Source organism: Tubulanus polymorphus, chromosome 7 (assembly GCF_964204645.1).
Source record: "Tubulanus polymorphus chromosome 7, tnTubPoly1.2, whole genome shotgun sequence".
Lineage (NCBI taxonomy): Eukaryota > Metazoa > Nemertea > Palaeonemertea > Tubulaniformes > Tubulanidae > Tubulanus > Tubulanus polymorphus.
The window spans coordinates 6,170,297-6,189,702 of NC_134031.1; the positions used below are offsets into that span (position 1 = coordinate 6,170,297).

At 38.3% G+C, this 19,406-nt stretch overlaps 4 protein-coding genes across 4 annotated transcripts; 2 read left to right on the forward strand and 2 right to left on the reverse strand.

The window, feature by feature from the left end:
* Positions 1-559: 559 nt before the first annotated feature.
* On the reverse strand, positions 560-4,716 carry LOC141908067 (uncharacterized protein C11orf98-like). The gene is made up of 4 exons (XM_074797870.1): positions 4,588-4,716; positions 3,601-3,734; positions 2,689-2,786; positions 560-856 (listed from the first exon to the last, which is right to left on the reverse strand). The coding sequence occupies exons 1-4, from the start codon at positions 4,624-4,626 to the stop codon at positions 636-638; spliced, it is 492 nt and encodes a 163-aa protein (XP_074653971.1). The 5' UTR covers positions 4,627-4,716; the 3' UTR covers positions 560-635.
* Positions 4,717-4,898: 182 nt separating this feature from the next.
* Positions 4,899-10,182, forward strand: LOC141908064 (1-acyl-sn-glycerol-3-phosphate acyltransferase alpha-like). Its single transcript, XM_074797866.1, has 6 exons — positions 4,899-5,134; positions 5,936-6,069; positions 6,748-6,923; positions 7,424-7,519; positions 7,616-7,688; positions 8,291-10,182. Exons 1-6 carry the CDS (start codon positions 4,956-4,958, stop codon positions 8,449-8,451), a joined length of 819 nt encoding a protein of 272 aa, XP_074653967.1. The 5' UTR covers positions 4,899-4,955; the 3' UTR covers positions 8,452-10,182.
* A 1,160-nt stretch (positions 10,183-11,342) lies between these two features.
* LOC141908066 (COMM domain-containing protein 8-like) lies at positions 11,343-14,246 on the reverse strand. The gene is made up of 2 exons (XM_074797869.1): positions 14,145-14,246; positions 11,343-13,021 (listed from the first exon to the last, which is right to left on the reverse strand). Exon 2 carries the CDS (start codon positions 12,988-12,990, stop codon positions 12,418-12,420), a length of 573 nt encoding a protein of 190 aa, XP_074653970.1. The 5' UTR covers positions 12,991-13,021; positions 14,145-14,246; the 3' UTR covers positions 11,343-12,417.
* Positions 14,247-14,269: 23 nt separating this feature from the next.
* Positions 14,270-19,393, forward strand: LOC141908050 (uncharacterized). The gene is made up of 3 exons (XM_074797847.1): positions 14,270-14,408; positions 14,663-14,894; positions 16,072-19,393. The coding sequence occupies exons 2-3, from the start codon at positions 14,692-14,694 to the stop codon at positions 18,056-18,058; spliced, it is 2,190 nt and encodes a 729-aa protein (XP_074653948.1). The 5' UTR covers positions 14,270-14,408; positions 14,663-14,691; the 3' UTR covers positions 18,059-19,393.
* Positions 19,394-19,406: the final 13 nt, after the last annotated feature.

The window sequence follows — 19,406 nt, forward strand, 5'->3', positions numbered from 1 at the left end:
AATGCGATTCTTGTGGGCAGAAGTGAAGTTGTCTTGTAACTGGGACATGCTGGAAATGGTCGTAATAATAAACTGGTTCTCATATTACACAGAATTGTAGTAACAAGGTTCAATTGTAGGATGTAAAGATTAAATGTGTGTATTTATGATACAGTAAACCAATTTTTTAATCAAACTTTTTGAGAATGGGGAAGACTGCCTTCGACGAAAAACTCTCGACTATGAGATGATTCTGGCTTTCGAATAAAAATTAAGAAAGGTGTTCAATCTTCGTATCATGCTAAAATCACCTCGAATAACAGCTGCAGAAGTGAGGCCTAAGTACAGTGGAACCGCGTTACAACGAACTCTGATACAACGATTCACAGGATATTACAGATATAGAATTTTGTCCCAAGTAAGAAAATGTAATTAATTTCATACTGGGATATAATGAATTATCGGTTATAACGAACAGATTTTCTGGTTCCACGAAGGTTACAAGTAACAAGGTTCCTTCGTACGCAAGGAGACAATTCTCAAACATCCTTAGAAACAAATGAAAAATTTGATTTGTGGTCACAGCTCGATTCGCTTTATTCGAATACCACGGTACGTATAGACATCATCATTCACAAATTATCAACGCGCGCATTCTATCCGTCTTCAACCATTTCCACGTCCTCCTCCGTCGGATCGCTCAACTTCTTTCTACCCCTATTTCGCCTTCGTTTAGCTACTGTCGAAGGCACATGTTGAAGTTTCTCAGAAACGGAGTTCGATTCCACTGTCATATCGATGTCCTCCGTTTCCGATTTATCGCTCTTTGGTTTTTTCGTTTTGGATTTCGTTTCTTTCTTCGGTAATTCTTCTTCCACTGAAATATCGTAAGCATATACCGTAAGCATGGAGAAACTCTTAAAACTTCGAAAATTATATTCGGTAGACTCTGACTAAACCGGTACAGTTGGGACCTTCGTTTTTCTACGGAGTTTATCATGATTAGGCGATTATCGGTTTGAAGAACCGCAACGTGCAACTCTCTTTCCTCCGTTTTGGTTTACTAGTGATGCACTTTCGTAATGGAAACCATGGCCGATTTAGGTCATGAGTGCATATGAATCACCCACAAGGATAGAAGATCAATAGTATCGTAAAATACAGTATGGTAGGTGAAGAGTTGTTACAGTTACGCATGGTCAAGGTAGACCTCATTGTACAATGCGTATCATAGGTAGGGCCAATTTAGATTTAGCATGCGTACTTTATGGATGAAAGATAATCAGTGTCTGGCCGTAACTCAGTACTGAGAGCAACAATTAAACTTTCAATTGGTTTGTATTGATTATGTAGCATGACAACGCTGAAATAAATATAGCATTTATTTAAGCGTACCGTTGACTTCTGTTTAATTGTTGTAATCTGGGTAACGTTGTCTTGTGTACAGGACGCGAAGACACCGTGTCGGAATTATAAAAGTATGTGCAATGTTTATATCCGAAGGTACTAAAAGGTGATTCATTTCAATCAAGATGATAATAGAACCCATCGAGAACACTATCGTTGTGTATCACGCATATTCCATTGTTTACATACTTAAGACAGTGTGTGGATTAAGTAACGTAGATTTATTGACAGAACGCAGGACCAGTTAAACAAATGCATATGTCATGCATAGGGAAGGTAGGACCTCATATCTTTAGCCATTTCCATACGCGTACGTACTTTATGGACCATCCCTTAACCGATTTAGGTGAAGAGTGGACAGAGTTGAAGTCAAAATTTTACCGGATAAGGCGGATTACCGAATAGAGTGATACAGGACTAGGTGATCTATTTGTATTGAACTACAGTAACAAACGGAAATCTAATTTTTATTTTACCAAATTGAACAGATTACCGGATAGACCCGTACCAGTCTTTTGTCAGTAGAATCTGCCCGGTTTATCCGGTAATCTGTTCAAACTGGTAGAATGATAACAGATTTTGTGTCCCTACTGATCGTGGATGTGAAGAAGTCTGAAAATTAGATTTCCATAGACAAGTGGCTGTCCAATATCAATTGTCGACAAAAACCCACAATAAAAAAAGAAAAACTATCTGGTAGTTTGACGTTTCGACTGAAATCTATGAGCCATTTTCAAAAACTTTAAAAAGTTTAAAAAAAAAAGTTTTTGAAAATGGCTCATAGATTTCAGTCGAAACGTCAAACTACCAGATAGTTTTTCTTTTTTTATTGTGGGTTTTTGTCGACAAGTCTGAAAATCTATACACATATTTGTCCATACACGAGCGGATTAAGGAGGCGGTCTTCCCATTCAGGTTGCCCTTTTCGTTAAGACAGAGATCGCTTAAAACTATAAATTCTGCACTCATCCTTTCGGGAAATTACAAACTTTAGGATGTATTTCTTGAAAAAAATATATAAAACCGAGGGCGGAACTCCAATAGAGGCCTTTGACTTGGCTGCTCAATCAGAGAAATGCCTTTCAATCTTCCTAGGTGCACCCCTGCTATATCGGTAACGCACTACTGCTATAGGCGGAGTCTACTATACACTTTTGATATAGTCATTTCAATCTAGAGACATTGTTTGTAAAATAGGATTTTCATAAATGGGATAACAGTTATTTCGTTGGTCTCAGATGATTCACATTGAGTTGATGTTTACAGTTCAAGTCAAACATCAGAAAAAAAAGTGATTCTTGCCTTCCATTTGAGATTTATCTTTTGTTACATGTCGCAATCTTTTCAACAACTTTCTCTTCTTTTTCCCGGATAACGTTATATTTGCTCTCGCTGATGTCCTGAAAATGCAATTAAAAATTTGTGTAAAGTGAGCTGAATAATATCAATTCGGAATATCATAACAAGGATCCCAACAGGGATGCTGCTCGGAAAGATTTGAACCAAAGGTTCCAGAGGCTGCAAAACATCGACCCAGGCCAACCCACCCCTCTGGTAGACTCCCTCTATCTGACTTACACCATCTACACCAGATTTGCTATGCGTGAATCCATAGTTAACCAATGCGTAAACAGTGTCGATTTTGGCAGACAATAATGACCACCAGCAGTGATCTTGATTCTGACTGGGCCAGTTTTTGGGCTACAGATGTGTCTAGGGTAGATGCATGCATAAACAAAATAGCAAGACAATCCATTGAAGCGATTTCAAAACTTCCCAAAATTACTGGATTCCATCTACGGACAAATAAAGTGAATGCAATAGCCCACTGGGACTAAAGTAGACTAATAGTAATAGTAATTTGATTTCCATTGTGCCCTTTCAACTGTGACACAATGTTCAAAGAGTTTCAATCTCTATCACTACCCCCAGCATATCTAACTCTATGTATCAGTCATCGCTCCCCGGGGATTAGTAACCTCCGAGCAGCTACTACGCGCTCAGGAGTCATCTATCAGTCCAGGTATCCATTTACTTTTGGGCGTATAGAGTTTTAAGGGACAAATCTTTTGATTTCATTCATGGAAATGACTAGATTATCAGAGAACGCCCGATTCTTGTAAGGATTTTAGGGCAGGAGTAGCCCGTCTTAACTCTATTCAGGAACCAAAACTTTATCGTGAAACCGGCAACAGGAAGAAGTTAGAAACTGACCTTCTTTTCTTTAAATGATGAATCGTTATCAATTCGGGGTCGAGTATTTCACCGACTGTTTTCTGTTTGCCTTTCCCCTGAGCCTTTGCTTGTCTTTTCATACGCGTTGCTTTGTAACGTTTTTTCGCATGAAGCTAAGAAATATAAAGATAAAGAGACTTTTAATAACAAGGTTTTAACCCTTTCAGTGCGTCTACGGTGTATAAATCAGTGATAGATTTTTCTAGTACACCGCACTGCAGTGTATTGATGTAATTAGTACGGTAATTAGTAATTATCTCTCTTAAAAAATGGCAGCACCTGTCAAACGTAGTGAAATACTAACAACTAACGATACACCGTGCCGCAGTGTAGACGCACTATTGTGCTATTCCCATTACGGTATTCAACACACTAGGGTGGAATTTTTAAAATTTTCAAATTACCTCCAGCACTATAGGGTGTTAATTAGTCAACACTGAAAGGGTTAAGTCTTGACGAAGATTCTGACCCCCAGCCTTTCAATTTTCCTAGATCCGACCCTCAATAGGATCTGCCTACTATGTAAATCTATAAGTGCTGCTGGTCATGTGGAAGATGAAACAATTGCTTTCAGACCATTCCGCATTAAATTCGATCGAGCGCAGGCCGCTTGTATGCTAGAACTGGTCGCGGGAGACCTGGAACATCTGTCAGTCCAGGTGGTTTCAGACAAGGATGACTTAAATAAAGAACAAACTAAATTTTGGTATCGCGCGGTTTTCGACCTTGTCCTTGGGACGACGAAAGGTATCTTTCCTTGAATTTTTAAGTCGCGTACTTTCAAACCCAGATACGACGCTTATCAGAACGTGTAACGGCATAATATCAATATTTGGTTGTTGGATCTTGCGGTGGCGCCCAACCACAACCAGCAGGAAGGAAGTCAGATTGATTTAGAAAGTTGAATTCCGCGGTACAGGTAGGGATACTGACGAAGTAAAGGTCAGTCTTAACCTTAAAACTTACCGATTTAACATTGTTACAGGCGTTACCGTGAATACCCATTTCTGAATTGGTTTTCGTTCAACGTTTCTATGATTTTCTTTGATTTACACATGGGTTGTGGAGGCTGACATATTTGTTGTGACGTAATCAGACAAGGACGGAATAAACGCTAATCGCGATGAATATATTTGAATTTATGAGTAAAGAAATTTTCATAAAGATATAATGTGATTAAGCTTAAAATTTTATTCGAATAAATTCTTTTAAAGATCCGCGCAGTTTTATTTCACGACAGTTCGAGTAGCTGCTGTATGTAGGTCGAACCAGGAAGTAAAAAGTTTGTGTGGCAAGTTTTGGAAAATCACACGCGAAAATCGCATCTAAAAATCATGGATGAATGCTGCTGGGGCGTTGTGGCAGTATTATTGCTACTGCCGATTCTTTATGAATTTAGTACGACATTTAGATATTGGACGAAGTTTTTTTTCTACTATTTAATCACGATGATAGTGGGAATTGTACTCGTTCCAATCTGCTTAGTCCGGCCGAAAAACATCGACAATTACAGGTCGGTTTCTCTTTTTTGCGGGTTTTTTCACGATCAGATATTTTCAAAAGCTACATAAGGCTATTGCCCGTCCGATTATATACGCTTTAGGCTAAAATGAAACGTCAAACGATACCTTTTTTCTCTTCTAAACGGCCGGGTCATTTTGTAAACTGCAATAAAATCTGTAATCTGTTTGTTTCTAAAACTGACGGGGTCTGTTTTATGGTTCGCTTCAAGTAGGCTGCTGCCCAGGTCAACTTTTAAGCTCAGCAGAAATGAGAAACAAGGTATCAATGGTACCACACCATACTAAGCTTAGCACCTTTATCATATTACTGTTATATAAGTAATGCTAAGCTTTTTTCTCCCTATATTGAGCCTCAGGTGCAAATGTTAGCCTCTGACTGACTCTTCTATCATATTTTAGAGATTTGTGCGCACTGGCATGCATGCGCAAGTATCTTTTGAGGCCATTAAATGATACCCCTGTTTCCCATCCTCTGGACTTCTTTATTTTTATTACATTTCTCTTTCAAAATATGAATAGAAACTAATTGGTTGGCTTTGAAGGAACAATAAATTACATCCTCCTTTTCTTGGTATTTCCATTTACTATCATCAAATCGTTTGTTCACTTTCTGCATGGAATGAAAATCTTTATCGTAAAGAATCGGAATGAAAATCTTTATCGTAAAGATTTTCTTTTCTTTCTGATAACATGTATAGCCTATCTGTCATAATAATATGTCAGTGCCACTAATCCTGGGTGAGTACATTGATGAAATGATAGGCCTGCAAATCATTTATTTTCAATTTCAGATTTATACGTTTTCTGCTGAAGACTTCGTTGAAATTGTTCAACATAAAAACTGAAGTGAGAGGAGGTGAACATCTTCAAACAGACAAACCATATATCATTGTTTGTAATCACCAAAGTTCACTGGATCTTATAGGTCAGTTTTTCACTGAGTCGCTTTCCTTTTGAAAATTATTATTATCAATCGAATGATTAAACAATACTTAACAGATAGAGAAAATACAGGGCTGCAGTTGCTAAAAAGTTGGAGTAAACCAGTGGATAGTTGACATTGTGACAATTGAAAGTTCATGGTTGCTATGGTATTCTGATGATTATCTTCAACCAACCTTTGAGCAACTGGTCCCAGTATTATGGAGATATGTCTGTCTACCCAGTAATTGATTTGCTTATTCCGGAAAGAAATTGAATACGGGGATTTAAAAAGTGTGAATCCATCATCTTCTGTTACCTTTTGAAATTTGTTGATCATGTATCAACAAGTTCAATTTGTATATTGATTTGTGTAGATTTCAATTCATGTTGTGGTTAGGATAGGTCTATATTAAATAGGTGCGAAGGAAGGGTCTGGGGGCAGAAAATCTAAGACTTATTTTAGTGACTTTTCAGGGCATCTGATCTCATTATCTACGTTATAGCAACTGTGTGAAACTATAAATGTAATTATAAAACATATTTGAAAAATTGGGGCCAGAAAAAAAAGGTCACTCGGATTATTTTAAGGGGTATGCAACCCCTGTGCCCCTCTGGATCGGCCCCTGACTTTAGCGTTAAATACAGCTATAAACCATGCACTCTTTTCTCTATCTTACAGGGATGATGGATATCTGGCCTGATCGATGTACGACTATTGCAAAGAAGGTACTCAAGTTCGCCGGTCCATTTGGTCTAACTGCTTACCTGTCGGGAACTATATTCATCGACAGGCTCAATCATGAACGAGCGAAGGGAACAATGGATGAAACTGCGAAGAAGATAAAAAATGATAAGGTATAAATAACAGTATTTTGTGTTCTAAACTAGTTACTCAACGTGAAGTTATCAACATACTACCTGGACACACAGCCCTCAGACAACTGATACTTTCATAAGTGTTTTTCTTATTGCGTCATGTCATTCTTCCAATTTTTGATCATCAAGGCTTCACCCGTGTCCGCAGGACGTTAGACACCCGAAACAATTTTAATTGATATGGAAAAATGAGCGACCATACTATCACGAGAAATTATTCATTTTGTCACCAAATTTTAAAGACTGATAATCAAGACTTCACATAACTATTGTTAATGTCTGAAGAGGTCGTTCCGGACAACAAATTGATAACTGCTTAACACATAAGACCAAATAAACATATTTATGTGTTCTACCTGTTATCAGTACCAAGGGATACAGTATATACCGATAAGAATGCGAAAGAACATTACAAGTTTTAACATATTCAAACATATATTTAACATATTCAGATGTTTTTTAACTCGGTTTCTTCCTAGATAAAAGTGTGGATTTTTCCTGAAGGCACCAGAAACAATGATGGTGCCATGCTTCCATTCAAAAAAGGTGCATTCCATTTGGCTGTACAAGCACAGGTACGTGGGTAACCCTCTCTCCCACGCATATTCAAGTCCAATGAATTATACATATTTTTTCTCGGTTACCGCACGTAGAATCTCTTCTTTATTCAGATACCTGTCATGCCTGTGGTATTTTCATCGTATTCGGGATTTCTCAGTAAAAAACCAAGGAAATTCGGTACCGGTAAGTTTATCCATATACACAGCCAGAGAATAGGGTAACTGTGTTTAGCTCCGCTGTGACCAAAGGTCTGGTGGGTTATAGTTTTTTGAGGAAAGTATCAACATGTTTTTACTTATAGTCTTGATATTCAATATTTGCTTGCACTGTCATTGGACATATCTTACATGGAATTGGGCTGGCCCGGAGTAATGTTCTCGCCACCAGGGGAGTTAAATGTTCAAGTGAATTAAATATTTCAATTTATATTGGTACATATTCTGTAATCATAATCATTACCATAGTTGTTGTAGATAATGACACTTTCGTGGTGTTTATCAATGTCTGCATACTTTCACCGGGTATGTTAAATGGTGAAATTACATAGTATTTCAATTCATGTAGGGACCTATTCGTATTTAGTTTCCCTGTATAATTACAAACAAGTAGCTTATGACAAGTTCTACGATTGTGGCGAAATTTAACACCATTGCTTTCTGAATACGTCGAAGGGGGTATTAATGAATATTGAAATTGTTAGATTGTCGAGCATTTCTGACCACTTTTCAAGAAGGCACGGTGTCCCCGGACCCGTATTTTTACTATTTCTTTCATTCGATTTCTAGGTAAAGTGATAATAACTTGCTTGCCTCCGGTTTCGACGGACGGTCTAAACAGCAGCGACGTCTCGGAGCTGACCGAGAAAATTCGTAATTCGATGGTCGACGCTTTTAACAACACCTCTAGCGAAGTGTCTCCACAAGCTGCCTCGCCCGACGCGAAGTGATATCCCCCGATGCCTGGTTTTATAAATCCTGCCAAATAGATACCACTAGTTTGATGCAATTATTATGTAATTATTTCGTTGATTAATTTTCTTTTATATACTACACATTACTCACTGGATTTAGTTCTCAGCGGCTGCTGGTCACTGGAGAACAGTTGTTGAAAACGCGTACAATCAGTTGAAATGGGGTACTGGCACACTGCTACTGTGGCGATCTCAGAATTCAACTTGTGGCAGGCGAGGTAGTTCACATTCAGTTTCTTTTACATTTCCAAACAACGAATTGAAAATTCGATTGTATTTTTGCATGTATTTTGTTAATGTTCGGATTTGGGAGTCTGAACCCAGTTGAATATGAACTAATTTGACTAGACGCATTACCAACCGTAATCGGCGCATCTTGTGGGATAACTGTTGTGTGTCCAGTACCCCCCTTTAATCAAAAATTGATCTATTAAATGATGGATCCACAGATTTAAGTAAATCATTTCATCTATTTTCCAACCTTTGCTCACATATTTTTAGTTCTATTGTGGATGTATGATTATCATGTAAGATCAAGACTAAAGAGAATAGTTACATTTCTTTATATTTCTGAGGTTTTGGATCCATTGTACATACAGATCTTCGTCAGTATTATACATGATATAAAAAGATACTTAAAGTCTCTATGTATTTTGATGATATTGATAAACAGTATATCAGTTAACAATGAACAACATAACTTTGTAATTACATTATGAAGGAAAGCATAAAGCAGTAATCCCCGCTTAATCCGGATCATTTGGGACCAACGATATTAATCTGGCTTATGAGAAATCTGGATTTAAAAATCATACCCGTATTTTATATCTATATCCAGATTAAACCGATTTGCATTGAGCGGGGTTGACTGCATGTACAAGACAGGAAAGCTGCGACATGACATTTTAACTCACATTTTTTCAATGAACAGACTTCTTACCAGTATAGTATATAAGCCATCATTGTGCCTGTCCCCTGACTGAATTGTAATCTGTGAATTAGTTTATGGTTGATTCGAGACTTTCTGATATTATTTCATGGTGTTGATGAAAATTGATCATCAGCCATCATCCTGTTTGATTTTTCTTTAGATTTTGTAAAGCATAATTATTTTATCTTTTAATCATAAATCAATTGTCTATTATTAGAAACAGTATATCGAAAGTTGATATGATAAAGAAGTTTGACTGAATTGTTTATGGGTTTCATGTAATTTTATAATGATGATAACAATTTGCATTGGCATTCCTTAATTAATTGACTTTGGCTTAAGATTAAACTGCTGTTATATTTAACGCAAGACATAGATCAGTTTAAAAGGGCAGAAAAAAGGGTTAAAGTATAGGCCACAAAATCCTCAAATCCTCAGTGGGGTAGCACTCTGAGAAAGTTCACCCATAAGCTTTTTGTATACATTGCACTTGGTTCTTTGCGTATACATTGTACTTAGTTCTTTCTTGGAGTAATCAGTCCAATTACTGCAAGGTTCTCTGTGCTTAGTCAATTTCCTAATGATATATGTAATCAAGCCGCAAAAAAACCCGGTACTAGATGGAGGTATAGAGTTTTTTTTATGACACGAGAGCAATGATACTCACTTTAATCTATTCTCTCTAGTACAAATGGAATACATGGATATATAAGTTTAGTATGAAAATTTCAATGGCTTTTTTGTCCAGTGAATAAGATCGACTTGATTTTTTGTGATGACATGTTGTTCTTTCTAATAAATTTGTTATTAAATTCATAAGAATAAATCTAATGTTTAGAAAAAATGTTTTTTTTTTTCATTTTATGAAGTATCGTCAAGTATCTTTTTCGATAGAATTTTTTAGTGCAGTTGAAACCCTGCCAGACTTGACTTAGGCCTAAGGTTTGATGTACAGGAGAGTGCTGCATTCTTTTTCATGTCATTGGTGGATTTTTCAAGCCTGTGCCGAGTGGGGGTTCGGGGGTAGCGAACGAGCCCCCTAAAATATTCAAAGTGCCCTTCAAACTCAGTGTAAAAAAATTTGGGTCAAGATTTTGCGAAATTTTCATACAATTATCGTTTTTTTTTGGAAAATGAAAGTAATCCATTTTCAAATAATTCAGTTATCTGCGCACTTCATATTTTAGAAGTGTCATTTTTCACAGTAAAGATTGCCCTTTTTCTTAAATAGAACTGCCCCTCAAAAAAGCTTGGTACAGGCCCGCTTTTTTGGTATACTGGATAACCTGGTGCTTAGGTTTAGGAAGCCAATGAGTAGGAGCTATGATGGCTATGGGATCTGTTTCACTGAAGAAGGAATACAGCTTACAGTAAACTCTGCTCCAGTCTGATCTTTTTGGAGTGAAAAATAGTTCACTGCGAGTGATATCCGAGATGGATGTTGTATACAAAATGTAATTCAAGTATCCAGAGCTGCCAACTAACTGTTCCTGATTTTAAGTATTTGTCACTCTTTTATTACGCGAAATACTGTTTTGATTTGTTTGATGCATACAGAAATGTGAAAGATGTTACTGAGGGTCTTACTATTGGAATAATTTGAACATTTTCTTTCACATTTCATCTTGAAATGTTACTGAAAAGAATTCTATTTGTTACTGATTTCAGAGGTTGGCAGCCCTGAATATTGGGTCAGAAAAATAGTAAAGGGTAAAAAATTATTCCCAGTTGATCGTTTCTAATTTAGGTGAAATCTACTGTATTAACGCTACCCACAAGTTTTTGATCCTTATGCATGACTAGTCGGAGAACTCCACTGTGTAAGAATATCGATATTACAAAATACTTGACGATTCTAAACAGGAAGAGAAAAGGAATGTTATTAATCTTATTCCAAATTTGTTTTATTCTCAATGACATACAGGTATATTATAAATATATTATTTAATATACTGACAGTATGATGCATGTATTACATTTGATTTAGGTGAATCAGATAGGAATAAGGTCTACATATAACAACAAAGTGCTTACCCTTGTCCCAAATGTACGTGTTACTTTTGTTCCAGGAAATTTGTTATAATACAGCATCTGACACGAATAACCTTTATGGGGGTCTTGCGCGTGAACTAGAAGGTAATGAGGTTGTTCTTCATCTATATGTAAACTGGCCAAAGTTCAAGACAAAAATGGAAGGCATTCCAGTCGGACAAGGCCAAACAAACAGAACGATATGATAGTTTGATTGAGTTTCCACAGAATAAAATGAAGATTATTACAATTCACTAGTATTATAATTGAGTACAATTATTGCCAATAGTAAGGAAGTTTTTTGTTTCTGATTTCTTAAAAACCTTAATTATGAATTGACATGTCCTATCTTAATGATACCTACAGATTCAATACAATTGCATGTAGTAAATCCAAGGCATGTAGAATAGTTAACAACCATCATCTGTTTACAGGGTTGCCAGCAGTCAAACTTGGGCAGAGTTAGCACTTCTAGGCACTTTTTTGACTGAAAAGTAAGCACTTTCCAAGCTATTTACCAGCTAAAATCACAGTGTTATCACACACAGAATCGCCAAAAGCAAGTGCTTGTCAAATGATGTGTTAACATTTTCACATTCATTCAATTTTTCTTTGAAATACCAGAGCAACCAGCATAATTTTCAACCATCTTTATGAAAAGTCAAAAACACACCATTTCATGAACAAAATCAAGGTATAGTCAGGGAATTTAGAAAAAATGCTAAAAGTCAGGGGAATTTGTTGAGATTGCCACATCACTTGTATAATCAAACAGTTTCCCTATATGTCTTACGATGTATTTGACTGAGTTAATTGACTGGATTCTTAGCAGGTCAAGTCGGGAAAAACAAATTTAAGTCAAATGAAAGTGGCCACCCTGGAAGAGTAAGCGCCTTTTAAGAGCTTTTCTAAATTAAGACTTGGCCGACAACCCTGGTACAGGTGTATAGTATTTTCGTCATTATAACATAAAAATCTTTCTATGCACTCAAATTTTGTACGACTTTGTGCGCGTTCTCCAACTTCGCGATTAAACCGCGCAATTCGTTCGCGTCCAATTCCACGCTCGTTACGTCTTTGCAGCCGTCCGTATCCAGCGTGTACAAGTCTAAATTACACAACGGTTCGTTAACGTTAACGAGTTTACTACTCGACATCACTAATTTCACTTTCCAGTCGAAATCTTTTAAACTCCGGTGAGAAATGGCGACCGTGTTTTCGTTCAGTCGTTTCTTTATTTCGTCGCCGCGAATTAAGACCGCGTCGATCAGCGCGTTGTTGCGTAATTCGGCTGCGATACTTTCGCGCGCCTGCTCGGCCGTCGTGTATCCGGATTTCACGATTATTTTCGTGACATCTTTGATTTTGTCGGTGATTTCCCACCATTCTTCTAGCGACCAAATTTTCGCATAATCCTGATATCGAGGCGCCGGGTTTCCTAACGACTGATCGATCACCGCGTTCACGAACGCCGTCTGTTTTTCCTCAGGACATTTTTCTATCATAGTCACGAGCGAATTTTCCCGCGATGACGCCGAATCTTCGGAAGCCATTTTCTGTTCAGTAGTTGTTATAATTCTGCAACTGCAAGAATTAAAGAACAAAATTACCATTCTAGTTTTGTCGCTTCACATAAGAGTACCAGGTAAGTACCAGGTTTATCAGTTTGATTACAGTTTAATAATGTTCCCACCTAGAGTAGTTAATTACCAGTAGGCCCTACCTAATTATTGGTGGTAAGCTTTTATAGTTTTATAATCAGATTGGCTTACACAAACTTGTGAAAATATCCGATCATGACACTAAACCACAGACAGGTTACTGACTGGGTCCTTGTACAAAGGAACCACGGCACAAAGCCTAAGGCCAGGCTCAAAATTTTTATATTTTTTGGCCCCAGTCGTTAAGAACTTAAGAACAGTGTGGATAGAGGATATCGTAGTCTGAATGCTGGTCGTTGTTCAGGTGCAGATCCAGACTATCGCACATGCAGCACCTGCGGTAGCCGCAGTTTTTAAATGCCCTTGAAAAATTTATGTTTCGGGAAAAAAGTAAATAAAAGGGCACGCAATTCGTGAGCCATGAAAATAATTGCCTTTCTGTAGTAGGCCTAAAGCAAAATGTGAATGAAAATACATATTCCTCGAAATCAAAAAAGGCAATCTAAGGCACTCTCCTTTGCTCAATAGGGCACTATTAAAAGATAAATTATTGTTGCTCTATAAGATTAATCGAAAAAGGGCAAATTTTGACGAAAATCTAAAAAAGGCACAAGCAAATTGAATGGCAGGCAAATTTAGTGGCATGATACCAATAAATGGCACTCAAAGACAAAGTCAAACTCGCTCACTGGGCATTAATACTGGGTTTTTTCAAAGTTGGTGCCTTTTTTCGCTGTTGTGCTGTAGTCATTGAATGGCCCTAGATCCGCACCTGAGCCCGTTGTTACAGGCTCTCTAACAACTGGCCAGGTACTAGACTAACGATACAGGGATCCAAAACATTTTATGCCAGGCTCCTATAAGCAGGTAAGTTTGGGAGCCACCCAAGGCCAAATTCTTGAAAAAGGATTGTGTTTACTGTTTTGGTGTACAAATTTTTGGGGGGTTTGTTGGTTTGTTAGAAGCAGGGGTTTTCTGGTAATGGTAAATCATTATTGCAAGCAGGAGGAATGTGACTATATTTCAGTAAATTAAGATATTCGTACTTAATCCGGGATCAATCTTGAGTCCGCCACAAAACACGAAAAATATTGAAATTGTCAAAAAAACTTAAACCCGGAAGTATTTTACTTCCTGGTTTGCTAGCTTACACCGCTTGGTGGCAGCACATTACGGATTAAAATTTACACAAAAATTATGCTTTTTTCCATGAAATTGGAGTATATGAATCGCTGATTACCGCTTTATATAAATAACAACATGTATTAGCATTAGTTCACGGGGTATATGGAATATCCAGTGAATATTAGGTAGCTTAATAGTGAAAGACGGATTAAAGCACTGTTTGATTTTCTGCTGTCAAAAATCAATTCAATTCAAATTGACAAATGTTAACCAGTTTGTCCAAAAAACAAAAATATCGAGTTTACTTTATTCTTGGGCCTTTTGTATGCGATTTTGGTGCCAACCTTTAATATGAAAACTGTTGAACCCAATTAGAAAAAGATTTTGTTGTGCAAATTGAATGGAAAAATATGTATCGAATCTGTCATTTTGTTTTCAGTGACACAAAAACATATTCGGCGTTTGATCATGGAGCACAAGGCTGAAGAAAACTGCGGAGATTCCGACGGCAAATGCAATAGATCCTCCGACGATGAATTGGTTCATTTTTATGTTCAGACACGTTTAAGCGTCAAAACGTGGTTTACCGATTTACTCGCCGAATCATGTCTTGACGTGACATCATTCTTGAAACAATTACTACAAGCTTATATAGAGATTAAGCGACGCAGGTATGCTATGACCCAGGTTATGGTGTCGAATTGGCGCTCTTCTGAGGATCTTTCAATTTGAAGTATAATAGCCAGGGGGCAGTAGTTGCTCAGAAGTTGGTTAGAGTTAACCCGTGGATAGTTGTAAGTGACAATTAAAAGTTCATTGTTACTATGTTATCTTTAACGAACCTTTGAGCAACTGGCTCCAGAAATCCTGATTTATTCGATTTAACCAAACCCTAAGGATAAGCAGCGCATGGCGAAATATTTTCTGGACTTACTAAGCTTCTCAAACACAAGCGGCTGTCGCAAGTTATTAAACTGCTCTGAATATTTGGTTTTCGCCTCACATGCTGCGTGTATCACTCTTAGATCAATATTTTGGCCAATATTTCAATATGAAAAACTTATTCATTTTACAGGAATATGACAAAAGAAGTGCTAAGCTTTTTCAGACCCTATTGACTATTGAGCCTAAAGGTCCCAGTTTCACAAAGATGGAATTAACTCCTAAATTGATTTGACATTAACTGAATTAATGAAGAAATTGACTCTTTTTAAGTTTTTGTGAAACTGAACCGAGGTGCTCAACATGCAGATTATAATTTTAGTTAAAGGAAATTGAACAGTGACAGCCATACTTCATTCAGTATTATCATTCTGGTGTACTAATCACTACTTCCTTGTGTACAATAACATATGAGCATGAGTAGACCTATTTCGCGCCCTGGAGTCATCTATAAATTCCTGGTTGGAGAAAATGCAACAAGAATAGTTGTCTTGCCCAGGGACAGTACAATACCACGCAGCCCAAAACCTAGTCAGTAACCTGAGGTGGACCTAGAGGGCTAATTTTGAAGAATTTGTCAAAGCCGCCCAAATGGTACTTTGATGTCCAAAAAAGCAATATGAAGCATACCCTGCACTGGAATGCACCAATTATCTTTGTTGACAAAATGAAATGGGCACTAAAAAATATCTGATGGACTTGTACAATCTTGCAAGTCCCCCAGGGTCTGCCCCTGGTAACCAGGCTGTGGTTTAGTTACACGATCGGATATATTACAGCCTATCTGATATGAAAGCTTGCCACCAACGATTAGGTAGGCTAACTAACAACTCAAAACCTGGCATCTCAGAGTATGAATCATTTGACCACATGGAACATCATCTATTAGCTGTATGTATTTTTCAGAAATCGACTAAAGAATGATGTTGCGGTGAACACTGAAAGAAGTGGTAACGTCATGTTGCCTCTGAGTCAAGATGAGTGTTCGAAGAATAACCATCGCATCTCGTCATCGACAGAAGTTGGTCGCGAAATCTATAAATTGAAACGATTAACGAGACCGACCGTAGGTGTGCGAGGTAGATCTGTGAAACCAGTAGTCGAGGATCACGAACTGTCGGTTGAAACTATGAAGCGTGCAAACAATGAAATGCATAAAAAATCAACTCGGTTGAAAGAAAAAAAGTTAAATCGATTTCATGAAATACATGCAATGAAGAATGTCAATGACGTTTGCAATGGTGATGCCGATGATTTTAGATTAAAGGAAAAGGTATTTTCTGGTGATGGTGGTGATCATAACCAAGATGGCGATATTGTTAATGCTGTAAATGGTAGCTATGATGAGTCTACTAGTAATACCAGCAACGTTGAGGTTCAGAAACAAACTCAAACTCCGGTTAGATTCGAGGGTAGGAAGTTGAGAAGTCGTAATCGCGAAACTACTGCCGGAAACTGTAAAAAGCCTTCTGAAAATGGCGAAAATTTAGAGTCAGATAAATGTATAGATTGCGGAGTCGAGGTCGTGCAATCAAATGCAGAACACGAAAATGTACAAAATCTCGATGAATCGACGGAATATCGATGTTCATCATGCGCGAAATCTGCGTTATCGACGCGCGATACCGACCACGGTCAGTGTTCGTATTGCGATTTCAAAGCGAAGTGGAAAAAAGATGTTCGAAAACACGTGAACGTCGTTCACCCGGAACGAGCCGCTGCTGCTGCGAAAAAACCGCGCGCGAAACTCGTTCACAAATGCGGAATTTGCGATGAAGAATATCCGACGAAGGCCGTGTTGAACAAGCATCGAATACTACGAAATCACCACGAACAGCGGCACGTTTGCGATCAGTGCGGCAAACTGTACGCGACGATGCGATATCTGCGCGATCACATATTCGCCGTTCACAACGAGAAGCGGTTGCGATGTCCGTACGACGGGTGCGACGTGCGTTTCGCCAAAAAGCCGGCGATGCGGCAACACGTACGTCGCGTGCATTTACGCGTCAAGAAAATCGTCTGCCCGTACGACGGTTGCGCTTCGCGTTTCAATCAGAACAAAGACCTGAAGCAGCACGTCATCGTGCACCACACGAAAGAGCGTAATTACGCGTGCGAGCACCCGAACTGCGGGAAGTCGTTCAAAAATCAATACCACCTGACCGTTCATCGTCGCATTCACAGCGACGAGAAGCCGTTGAAGTGTCCGTACTGCGAGTACCGCGGCCGGCAGCGGAACTCGCTGAACGTACATTTGCGCAAGCACCAGAAAGAAGGCATGGACGTCGCGATACCTCGTTTCGAGGGCACCGGCCGTCGGAAAAAAGGATCGGAAATAGAAACGCGTGCGCGTTCGAACGCGGGAGAAAAATCGTCGGACGCAATTTCCGATGGAGCGATAATTCCGCTGAAACCTGTGATTTCATTAGCAGACGGCAGTTCGGCTAAACACGATCAGTTGTATCAGCCGACTGAACCGGCTGATAATCGAAACAATCTATTCTTAGAGAATATTCGCAGTAATTTACCCACGTCGTCTCTATCTGGTACAGTTTTCAACAACGAAATAGAAACTTCGTTGTACAACGTGGGTAAGATGGTCCTCGGCAGCAGCGACAACGGTCTGGCGCCATTAATCGTCGGCGCGGATAAGTCGGACGATAATAGGATATTGATGAATTCAGAATCCTATCTACCGGTGGTGCCATCCCAATGCGCCGTCGAGGTAACAACCTGCGGTATGAATCACAGCAACACGTACGATCCATTACGACATCTAGATGCCGAGCCTGTTTGCATGCCGCAGGTTATCATACAGAATCTCAGCAGTGTTCCTGTCGGTTACGCCGATATTAGTGAATCTTATACAACTGAATACCACCAAATGTAAATGAATCCTCAAGCGTAACGGTATCAATTTACTGTCTGCACTCAGATATTTGATGCTGAATAAATCAGCATTCTTTCAATTTTCAGCGTTCCGGATCGAGTTCCACGATTGCGAGTTAAGATTTGATTCAGAGTTAAAACATTGAAATTGAACTAATTTTAACTCGGAAGTTAACTTAAACTCACAACTGTGGAAGATATTCTTTAATTTCAAAAGAACTAACAGTAATAACTTGACTGCCACGCTTTTACGAAGTCTTTGTTTCATAAAGGGTTTGCCAGGCAGGGGGCGAATCCTGAATTGCAAGGGGTGGGCACTTTCTAGCCAAAATTTTTTTAAAACGTTTATAAAAACATTTATAGTCTTCAAGTTGCTGTAATGTAGATAATGAGATCAGATGCCCTAAAAAGTCACTAAAATAAGTTCAGACTATTGAAATATTTTGGATATTTTCTGGACTCCCCCTATAGACTTTGCGCCATCAGTACTCATTCAGCGGCAGCTATGAAGTATCTAGTTGCCCTTATTTTCTGCACCCCATTGAAGGAATCCTAGATCTGCCCCTGCCTGCCTGTAGATTTATACCTGTAGTAGCGGTATATATACCGGTACTGGCCATGTTAGAAAAAGCAGGGAACGTATCCAGTTTAGAATTGTGACTAGACTACTGTATTTCAAAACAAGCGGATTGATAAGCGGAATCTCGCAATGATCAGAAGTTTTATTCCCACAACTATTGTTGATGCACTTGAAACTGTAGATCTTTGTAGACTGGCGAATGCCCTGGGGCCAGTCAGTTCCATAGTTAGACTTAACACTAGTCCAAGACCAATTAGGCCTACTTAGCTCTATAGCCAATCAAACAATTTTTAAGACCACAGTCTTACGATTTAAGACTACTTTTGGATTAAGAGGACGACTCTGGAACCTGTCCCTGCACATGAGAAAAGGTAATTTTGCTGCTTAAATTGCTCGTGTCAGTGATTTAATCATTGTTGTGCTTTCTTTTAGATTGTGTGTATGGATTTAAAATTATGAACTACGAATTTTTATCTAGATTTAATCAGTGTTATATTTATTATTCCTATCTGATCGTATTTATTCAGGTAGGTATTTTCATGACAAAAGATGAATAATGTTTTTTTTTGGAATAACCCCTTTTTGGGTCAACTACTCCTAGTGCAGTCATTCTGAAGTTTAGATAAGGGATACCCTACTGAAGTTAAAACATTTGGTCAAGAAAGTTCAAAACTTAGATAGCATTACAATATTTATATGGTTCAATTTGACATAATTATTTTGATGTTTGCTAGTGTCAGAGGTGCTTATTTTATATATTGTAGAGTTT